General features: G+C 35.6%; 1 protein-coding gene across 1 annotated transcript in view; it reads left to right on the top strand.

The window, feature by feature from the left end:
* LOC107674757 (xin actin-binding repeat-containing protein 2-like) overlaps positions 1–11,649 on the top strand; it is a 54,895-nt gene that overhangs the window by 12,606 nt on the left and 30,640 nt on the right. The window contains exons 3-4 of the mRNA XM_016468850.1: positions 5,095–5,225; positions 10,320–10,448. Of these exons, the coding sequence (XP_016324336.1) occupies positions 5,095–5,225; positions 10,320–10,448 (260 nt within the window). The remainder of the gene's footprint in view (positions 1–5,094; positions 5,226–10,319; positions 10,449–11,649) is intronic.

The following is an 11,649-nucleotide window of genomic DNA, read 5'->3' as shown; positions in this document are numbered from 1 at the left end:
CTTTTGTATATATATATATATATATATATATATATATATATATATTCTAGAATTTTCTATATGTATATTTTACTAGAATATATACACACACACACAGTATATGCTAGTATTTTCTATTTATTTTATGCTGGTTTTTTATCTTTATATTTTCATATTTTCTATTTTATTTTGATTTATTTTAGTTATAAATTTAAATTTACTTTATATATTAATATATATTAAAAATAGAAATGATATATTAATATAGCTTCATGTCAAAAAAATATTTTTAAAATTATTTTATTTTAGTTATAACTTACAATTTACTTTGTATATTAATGTGTATTGGGGGATAAAATGTGTAAATTTATATATTTTGGAAAATTAAGCAATTAAAAAAAATCTAAATTGTTCTAATAAATAAATATTAATATAATGTCTTTTTTTTTTCTTTTGGTTGTGGGGTGAAAAATTACTAGGAGACCAGTTGCTGTTTATTAAGGCATTACTAGTGAACTTTTCAAATAGTTCAGTATTGCTTGTATTGTTTCTGGAAATGTATTTAAACAACTGTTTTTCTAGATGCTTTTTAGTAAAAGCTTTGGTTTGAACAAATTATTGTGTGTGTGTGTTTGATATGAATAGTTCACCAGCATAAGCCAGCAGCAGATTCTTGCACTTATCCTGAATGTGTTTAGTTTACTGGCATGTAATCAGATCCCGGCTTAGACTGTCACTCTAATGAAGACACTGAAGCATTTCCAACAATGCTGCTGTCAGTGCTGTGAATGGTTTTCTTAATAATGAAACACAAATAAACCCCATACTGCATTTCATATTCCTGCATTTGCTAACACATCCAGAGCACAATAATTTATTTTAATTGCTTTCTTCAGATAAAGATCTTCTTTTTTGTTGAAAGTGCTTGTTGGAGCAACTGATTCTTCTATTTCAAAGCATGTCTGATCTATTTAAAAAGTCAATGCTGAAAAAAAAGTAAAAAAAAAAAAAAGCTCTGATTCAAACCCCACTGAACTGCCACACAAAAATGCACACACTGGTATATTAGGTATTTTAATGTAACAAATATATACTAATAATATTGTGTACAATTATTTGGTAACACTTACCTTAAAGGCTTTATATATAATGCATTATAAAAGTAGTTTTAAGGCATTAACCTTGTAATGCACCTAATGTATTTGTATGATCTCATGAATAATTGTAACCACAGTTATAATACATTATAATACTTAACTATTTATTGTTGCACATTTAATAATGCATTAAAACACGACAAACAAACCTTCAAATATTTTAATGCATTTTAAATTTGGTTACAATTATTTATGAAAAGATATAATGCATTACATCATATATTATGAATACCTTTATAATGCATCATAAATAAGACTTTTTAATTAATATGAACTCTACACTGTGACTTTTTTTTCGAAGTTGTAAATAAAGATTATTGTAAAACATTTTACAAAAATGCTACTTCAGTCTTTCTACTTAAACATTTCGTGTTTAATTCAATGTTACTTGCTATTTCTTTGTAATAAATTGTGAAATTTACTAGTAATTTCTTAATGAAAATTGTACACCGAAATAAACTGGCTTTGAAACAATTTTCACTCCGAAATCACACAAATAATAACAAAGCAATGGCAAATAACACAAATTAAACATGAAATTTTGAAGTTGAAAGACTGAAATTATTTTCTTGTAAACACTCAAGTACTTGTTTTAGTTGCAACTTTTAAAATAGTATTTATTTATGGTGTACATGTGTCAGTTAAAAGGTACCTATTATGCAAAATTCACTTTTACATGTTGTTTGAACATACATGTGTGTTGGCAGTGTGTACACCTATACCACCCTATAATGATGAAAATCCACCCGCTCCTTTTTTTTTAGCAGTGTCTCAGATTCTGATCACAGAATCCGTAAAGTGTGACATCACACTTTACCAGCCCCGCCCACGATAGTTGACTGACACAGCCGTATTAGCTGTGCCCCCGCCCTGAGTGAGCCGCACACACACTATCTGCCATGTTTATCTTCACGCCAGAGCATTTAAAAGAAGCATTCAAGTAAGAAATGTCTTCTTATTCGAGCTATAGAAGTTGTTCAGTCCAGAGCAGTGAGTGATTTTCTGCTTTTATTTTATTTTATTGTTTGGGTCATATTAACAGCGTAGACCCAAACAGCGGTCAGTATAGGTACTGCATATTATGCTGCTGTCACTTAATACACCGATCTAATATAGACATTCGGTTTCTTTCCCAGCTGTTTAACTTCACAGACATAACCGACTGTGTTTTTGTAACTTAAGCTTGTTTTTAACATAAACTTGTGTGTGAAAGACAACTTTTAGTACTCACATGCGTGTGACAGCCACTCTCTGTTTGCGTGCTTCGGATGTGTGCGTCCAGAAAAACGTATGGCTTTAAAACGCGTGATTTAAGCGCAATATACATGATATATATATATTGGCAAACATCTCGTATCTCAGATCTAGCTCGTAGATCTGAGCTACGAGCTAAAATTACACAGCCCTGTTCTGGGAAAGAGGGCGGGGAGCAGCAGCTCATTTGCATTTAAAGAGAAATGGACTAAAACAGCCTGTTTCTGCTTCACTCAAAATAGGCATTTTCAAAATGAGATAATAAATGATCTGTGGGGTATTTTGAGCTGAAACTTCACAAACACATTCTGGGGACACCTGAGATTTATAATACATCTTGTACAAAGGGGCATAATAGGTGCCCTTTAATATTGATTTATTTTGAATTAAATTAATAATTGACAGTTCTCATGCAATTTTTGGTGGCTTTTTTTCTTAATGCTCATTGCAGCGCATAATGGGATTGCATTCTGCATGAATACGGGAGTGCCCTAAAATACGGTCTAGATAGGCAGCTTGCTAGGTTTTGGCACAGACTTCATAGAGGAGAGAAAAAAAGTCTTAACAAGCACTACAAAATTGTATTAGCTGTGTTGTATGTCAGAAACATGTTCAATCACATGTGACAGGCTGTTATACACCTCAAATTTGAGTCCTTTAGAGAAATTGGGTAGTTGCACACACCCACATTAGTGCATTTTTCTTCGACTATACGTAAAATATAAACATGCGCGAACACCGAGGGTGGCATTAGATGCTTGGTCCGAGCTGCCAACAGCTCATTACCTTAATGAGGTTTTACAGCAGCCGGAGAGACGCGTCTTCATATTTGACAATGTCTAATTGGGTTAGTGATGGGCTGGCAGTGCAATTGATCTCAGTGACGCTCCTGGATGAAGCGAGAAAGCCTTCGGTCATCAAAGTTCCTCCACCACCTCACAACATTTTCCCATTAAGGTCTCACCTCCGGCTATGTTTAGGCTTGTTAGAAATACAGTGTGACTTCACCCTAGAACGACTCTGAGGTGTCTGGCTTTGAGACGGCGTTGACGGATAGCCTGTTGTCTTAGTTGGAATTGCAACCTGGGTAGCTATGCAAACTCTCTCAGTTAAATGTAGAACCAGCCATTTGACCTTTGCAAACATGACCTGTGGTCGCATGTGATATTAAACCTGTATCTGCTCTGCATCCAAGAATATGAACTCCTTGTAAGGTGCTCGGCTGAATACTGAGCAGGATTCCTGATTATTCAATTTAGCTCGGGCTGTCAAGTGCAGAATGTTATGTCATTTTATTGTTGAGTCATTAGTGAACTGTCATTTGTTGTGGATAAAGCAATTCATCTCCTTTTTTTAATGAGCAACACAATTAAAGTCTTAATGAAGCCGCTGTATGACTTCCAGATTGCTGTAATCAGTCTTTATTGAATTTTTAGAGTCACGTTCCACCTAAAAAAACCTGGTGCATTAATCTAAGGGTTGTTTTTACAAAGCAAGGACCTATAAATCTGTGGGTAAAACATTCAAATAGTAATGCAGATTTATATGTTCATCAAGGGGTAAATTATAGAACACTCTTTTGACTCTTTTTCAATATGCCCTGCAGTTAATCTTGCTTGTATGCACTAATGACTTGGTTTAATTTGGTAGTGTTTGCCAAGTCAAGCATCGCTATTTTTATTGTTCATGTTTACACTTGGTGGTTTGAACAAACCCTTAACGTTAAGTTTGAAATCTTTCACCGTTTGTACTACAGACGGAGAGAGGTGTGATGTTACTTTTCTGTGGCAGGTTTTAACCTGGGCCTGTACGTAAAAACCCAGAACACCCTAGGAACCACCTAGAAGAAACTAGAAACCCCCCAAAACACTAGCAACCACCCAGAGCAGCCTATAAACCAGCCAAAACACCCTAGCAAGCAGTTAGCAACCACCCAGAAGACCCTAGCAATTCCTTAGCAAGCACTCAGAAGACTCTAGCAAACTGATAGAAGCCAGTAAAGGCCTGTTCACACCAAGGATGATAACTATAATATAACACAAAATGTACATTTCTAAAAATTGTTCTCAATACTGGTGTGGACAATAATATAGCTATCTTTATAGCTATCTTTATAGCTATCGTTCTTGGTGTGAACGGCCTTAACACTAGCAAACAAATACTCACCCTAGTAACCCCTTAGCAACCATTCAGACCGCTTGGCAACCTCCCAGAAAGCACAAGCAACCTCATAGACTCCACCCAGAACACACTAGTAACCATACAGAAGAAACCACACAAAACACACCAGCAAAAAGTTAGCAACACCCTTAAGAGCATGACTTAGCAACCACCCAGAACTGTCTAGCAACTCCTTAGCAATCACCCAGAAGACTCTATAGACCACTAAAACAGCAAGCACTCAAAACTGCCTAGCAACTCCTTAGTACCCACCTAACCACTTCTAAGACCCTAAAAACCACCCAGGATACCCTAGCCATCTAAAAACAAGTTAACTCGGCATCCAAAGCAACCAGTTAACAATCATATAGAGCACCCTAGCAACCACTCAGGTCACCCTAGCAACCCCTTAGCAACCATCCAGGACATCCTAGCATTGTGGAGGTGTTTTTTAATTGCATGGGCAAGCACCACTCTTTTTTTCTTCTGAAAATATTCAAATCTAATTGGTTTGTTTTGTCTGTTGATTTCTTTCCACCTGCAGGTAGCGTCGCAGCATCCAGAACAGGCACGCTGGAGGAGAGCGCTCACTCCGAACCTGTCCCGCTGAAAAACCGCATGGCTGTGTACCAGGCGGCGGTTTCCAAACAGGACAGAGCAGGCTTCTCCAGTTCGGTACGCTTTACACACACACACACGGGTGAAAACTGATCCAATCATAGGAGACTCATCTGGGATGGAAATACCAGGTGTAAACAGCAATCTGACCACTTGTGAATGAATAGCACGAGAGGGATTTTAAAGGGATAGTTCACCCAAAAAGCTCACCCTCAGGCCATCCAAGATGTAGGTGACTTTTTTTCTTGAATAGAACAGCAAAGAATATTTTTAGCTGAAACTGTGGTCCTTGGTGATTCTTAAAATGCAAGTCAATGGCTACCAGTTTTTGAGAATAAAAAAAGCATATCAAGGAACACAAAAATGAATACCTATAGCTCCTGATGATATATTGAGGTCTTATGAAGCGAAATGATAGGTCTGTGCAAGAAGAACATTATTTACATCATTATTACCTGTAATCCAGAGCCTCAGGTACGCGGTCCAGAGTGATGTCTTGTTCACGAACGAATCATTCTTTTGAACCGGTTCTTTTTAATTAACCAAATGAATCAGTTCAACAAATCAGACTGAACCGCCTGAAACAGTTTGTGGCTTGAGCCCCGCAGATCTACAAGTTACTCAATCGAAACTCACTTTGAAGACCTATGAGCCAGTGACATGCACATGCATGAACCAAGCACTTGAATGAAGGGAAGAAATTAATGTTTTTATGGTTTCACATTGTCACATTTATGTAAAAAGGTGAGCTGTTGAACACTAGTTTGTTCACTTTATATGCTGTAGACATGTAAAACATTTTTGGGTTCTTTAATAATTGCGTATTCGTTACGACACTGTGTGATTACCTAAACTTGTGAATCAGTTATTTGAATCAGAAATGAGCTGTCCAAAAGAACCAGTTAGAGGAAACGAATCAGATTTCCCCATTGCCTGATGCTATAGATTAAAGGTAATAGTGTTGTAAATAATGTTCAGTTTCTTGCACAGACTGATTGTTTCGCTTCATAAGACCTCAATATATCAAGAGGCTCAGGTATTTTTATTTTTTTTTCTCAAAAACTGGCAGCTGCTGACTTGGATTTTATGAATCACCAAGGACCACGGTTTTAGCTTGAAATCTTCTTTACTGTTCTATTCAAGAAAAAAAGTCACCTACATCTTGGATGGCCTGAGGGAGAGTAAATTAACAGCGAATTTTCATTTTCGGGTAAACTATCCCTTTAATTCCAGGTGTAAACAGGGATTACGTGATCCTGCTTCATCACTGTCAGCCATATTTAGACAAGCCTTAAGATCTTCTGTTGAGCAGACTAACGTTATTTACTCAGCAGTTCCCATCCGGCTGTCTTAATGCCATCAAATTGATCAGCCAATATCATTTCAATGAGACAAATGAGGCACTCGTGCGGCACGCAAACTTGTTTTGTCAACATCTCATTAGAGCAAACGATCAAGGCTGATAAATTCTGACTGTTCTGTATTTAAACACTGCATGAGGACCGAGCGTTCATGTCAAATTCATGTATAATTCCAAACTCATTGATTTATACAGTAATTGCTGCCTTGATACATCAAATCACAAAAGAAACCAGTGTGCGTTTGATTTGCGCCCCTCGTCGCGGTAATGGAGACAGAACGTTTGATAGACAAACGCAGTGATGAGGACAGAGAGGGAGACCAAATGAATTAGACAAGCAGTGGACTTCAGCAGGCAGTACATTATGCAGAAACCCCAGGTCTCCAAGGATTTGGCAGTTCTGGAGAAATCTCCTAAAAAAGGTTTCTTAGAAACAGGATTTAGTGACATCAGTAGTGGCTTTGATTCAGGTGCCTTAGCTGAGACATGAGAAGAACACAATCACCCGTTTTACACAGGAATAAAATCTTTTTTTTCAACAGTATTTCTTTTTGATTTCCTGTAAAACACCTAAACATTGTTAAAACAAGAAGCCAAATTAAGTAGCATAAGACTTGTTAAGAATAAGAATATATATTACCGTTCAATAGTTTTTGTTTGAAAGAAATTAATACTTTTATTCAGCAAGGGTTCATTAAATTGATCAAATATGACACATTTATAATGTTACAAAAGATTTTTGTTTGAAATCAATGCTGTTCCTGTTTATTCATTAAAGAATCCTGAAAAAACTGTATCACAAAAATATTAAGAAGCATGACTGTTTTCAACACCGATAATAATAAGAAATGTTTCTTGAGCAGCAAATCAGCATATTAGAATGATTTCTGAAGGATCGTATGACAGTGAAGACTGAAGTAATGATGCTGAAAATTCAACTTCGTATCACAGAAATAAATAATATTTTAAAATGTATTAAAATAGAAAACAGTTATTTAAAATCATAATAATATTTCACAAATTTTCTGTTTTTGACCAAATAAATGCATCCATGGTGAGCATAAGAGACTTCTTTTAAAAACATTACAAAAACCTAACCATCCCAAACTTTTAAACAGTAGTGTATGTTTTATATTCTCTGAATTAGGTTTCTTAACATGTGTTAACTGTTTTTTAGTTATAGTTTATCTTTTGACAAAAATGCCCTTTTAATTTAGTCACTATTTGTCTTGTCATATTCTTTGGTTTTCTAATGTCTCATGTCTAAAAAGACTTAGAAAATAACATTTTAGTTCATTTTTACTGAAATCAACATTAAACTATCTTTGTAAAAACTCAGAGCTCCTAAGTAACATATAATGAGTGTAGTATAGTGTTAGCTAATATTTAGACATTATTGTGAATTCTTCATTTAGAAGGAATGATTTACATATTTTAGAGACTGTTTAGGATATATTTTAGGATATGTTATGCTTAGTGCGTTTTCAAGGCAACAGTGCATTCGCGATGCATCTTCATCTCGTCTTTTTCATTAGCAAAATAAAAAGATTAACACTGAATGAGGTAAAATCTTGCAATGTTATCCAGTTTTTCTCCTCTTGGTGACGCAAAGCAGCTTCATGTCCTTGACACTCTAAAGCCAGAGTGAGGTGAAGGGCCGAATGCCTCTTTGGACCCCACAGTAGAGAGGTCATGTGCGTGTGCAGTGACATTATTGTTTCCTATGGCTTTGTCACAGTGTGAGAGTGAAATGCGATGATGGCTGACCAGTGGGAGTTCAGAACCTCTCCAGAAACCCAATTCCCTCTGTCTCGCTCTCTTTCTCTCTCTCTTTGGCCGGCTGCTAAAAACAGCATTGCACATCCGCTCTGTGCCAGCTGAGGTCAGATCCCTACAGGAGGGTAAAAAGTACAGAGAAGTTACTGTTTCTGCTTCAGTACAAGTTAAAATCTACCGGTAGTATTTGTGGCATAATGTCGGCTCATCCCTCGGTGTTTTAAGTTTTAATGTTGCCGATAGAGTAAGGCAATTACAAGTCAAATATGAAGATTAAAATATAAAGTGTGTTTATCCTATTTGTTGTTATGTTGTTGATAGAGCTTAACTTGTGTTAAACCTGGAACATTCCTTTAAGTTAGAGTAATGGTTTAAATACATCAGTGTGTTATTTAAAGCAATAGTTGTGGTGACTGCTGTAATATAAGAGCTTTTTATAAGACAGATAATATAAGCCACGATGACCTGTGAAAGATGTACTCGGAGTAAAATTGTAACGAGTAAAAATAGCGTTTTGCTTTGAAAATACAGTAAGTACAAACATGCCTATTTTCTATGCAAAATAGATTTATTATAGATGATGCTTATATTCACAGAACTCGTTTGTTCACAAAAAGCATTATTTACCTACAGCAATTAAAGCTAAAGGAATCGGTCACACGAATACAAAGATTTGCTGAAAATGTACTCACCCTCTGGCCATTCAAGATGTACAGTAGATGAGTTTGTTTCTGCATGGGAAGAGATTTGGAGAAATGTAGCATTACATCATTCGCTCACCAATGGATCTGTCAGACTCTGTTTCTGTCTATTGTGTTTTGTTCCCCACGTGCTCCATGTCCTGGTTTCCCCCGTGTTCCTCCTATGCCCATATTTGGTCCTTCCTGTTCCTGTCCTTATTAATATCATTTGATCCCAGGTGTGTCCCATTAGTTTCCATATGTATTTTAGGCCCTGTGTTTCCAGAGTCCTGCGTGTTGTCTTGATTGTCAATCCCCGTGTCCTACGTGTGGTATTCCTTTGGTGTCAATAAAGACTGTTAATTCTGGATTCTCCTGCGTTCTCCTCGTTCCTCGCTACTTGTTCCTCGCTCCTCACAGTAGGCACACCGTGACAGGATCCTCTGCAGTGAATGGGTGCCGTCAGAATGAGAGTCCAAACAGCTGATAAAAACATCACAATAATCCACAAGTAATCCACACCACTCCAGTCCATCAATTAATGTCTTCTGAAGTAAAAAGGTTGTGCATTTATGAGAAACACATTCACCATTAAGGCATTTTTAACTTCAAACCATTGGCTCTGGCTAAAATATGAGTCCTCTATCCATAATACTGTTTTCTCTAGTGAAAAAGTTGTCTGAATTAGGAGAGAAATATGCACAGATCAAGCACCGTTTACAAGTAAAAACAGTTCTAAACAAATATGTGGGTGGATTTTGATTTGAGAGGACTTCTCAAGGCATGTCAAATCTTAAAAGTCTGCTGTATCCTGCATCTGATATTTAGAACTCATTTGCAATATAGAATTGCACCATGCAAACCGCATTCATTAATTTTGTAGATGGAATTCATTTGCAAAATTAATAAATGAAGCAGGCTTTGAAACAAAGCAGACGGCATGTGCAAATAAACAACACTTCCAGAAGGCGACATCATGGAAGGGTTAACAGGATTGCTGAGTAAATTAAACCTCACAGTATCAGGACCTCACAATACCATGCCATGCAAATAAGACTGTCATGCAAAATCTTAAAATGTGATTTCGTAAAGCCACAGAGATAATGAGATGAGGGCTGGTGCTTGTGTGTGTGTGTGTGTGTGTGTGTGTGTGTGTGTAAGCCACATTGTTTCATGAATATATGAATATTTTTGTTTGATGGTGGATGAAGACGAGAGACAAGTGATCACACTTTCACTCCCATAATCTTGCAGCTCTTGTAAAAGCATAAATCTGCTTAGCATGATTTTCAACGCGGGCGGTCTCTCTGTCTTTGTTTCTTTCTTCTCGATCAGGTCATGGAGGAAGCCGAGGTTTGTTCCCTGCCTGGGGGTCTGGCCAGTGTCCGCAGACAGTTCGAGAATGAGGGCATGTCATCATCTCACACGGTCACCCAGATTCACCACACACACAGATCTGTGCAGGTCAGTGTTGGAAGATACTTGGGAACTGCTTCTCAAACTGGTAACTCGTAATATACACTACTGTTCAAAAGCTTAGGGTTAGTATGTTATTAAGCAGCACAACTGTTTATAATAATAGGAAAAACTTTTATAATAATAAGAAATATTTCTTGAGCAGCAAATCAGCATATTAGAATGATTTCTGAAGGATCATGTGACACTGAATACTGAAGACCATTACTGGAGTAATGATGCTCAAAATTCAGCTTTTTCATCACATGAATAAATTACATTTTAAAATGTATTCAAATAGAAAACAGCTATTTTAAATCTTAATAATATTTCACAATATATTCTTGTTTTTAAAATTCTTCTTTCTTTTTTTATTATTAAATAAATGCAGCCATGCTGAGCATAAGATACTTTTTTCATAAACATTAAAAAACATCAGAGATCACAAAATGTTGACAACGGTAGTGTATATATGTTATAATATACAGTACATATTAAAAAAATAAATAAAGAATTGATTTAAAACTATTTAATAATAAATGAGCCTTTTGGATTTGTAATGGTTAACATATCAGACATATGTTGGCATATTTATACAGTTAAAAGTTTGGACACGCTTCCTCAATTTTATTATGAGTATTTTTATTTTTTATTAGATTTTGTTTTTTTTCTATAAACAATGTTAATTATTGTAGTCAATTATTGTAGTCAAAGGTTATTTTGAGTAATATTTAACAATATATTTTATTTACAATATATATTTCACAATATATTAAAATATAATTTTATTAAATAATATATTATTTAAAAAAAAAAAAATAACTGCAGAAAAATAAAAAAAAATTACTGATCCAAAACTTTTGAACAGTAGTATAAAATCAAATAGGCAACCTAGTTATGTTGCATTGCAGTCGCATACATCTGCAACAAAATGTTTTTGATGAATACGAACATGCAGGCTTTTTTATATTTAAACATTACAGGCCAAACCAAACTATAAAAAATGAAATTTTTTTATTTATTTATTTATCTATAATAAATAAATTAGCAAATCATCGGAATGGCATACAGTATATGCATACTGCTATGTATGTGTATTGAAAAGAATGAAGTGCTAAAATGCATTTGAGATTTTAGCACTTTCTGACTGGAAGACCTCAGGCAGTTCGGGTCGGCAGCAACACATCCAGCACCATCACACTGAACACTG

The sequence above is a fragment of the Sinocyclocheilus anshuiensis genome, unplaced genomic scaffold, assembly GCF_001515605.1.
Source record: "Sinocyclocheilus anshuiensis isolate Anshui unplaced genomic scaffold, SAMN03320099.WGS_v1.1 scaffold680, whole genome shotgun sequence".
Lineage (NCBI taxonomy): Eukaryota > Metazoa > Chordata > Actinopteri > Cypriniformes > Cyprinidae > Sinocyclocheilus > Sinocyclocheilus anshuiensis.
This window is presented reverse-complemented; position numbering and strand designations above follow the sequence as displayed.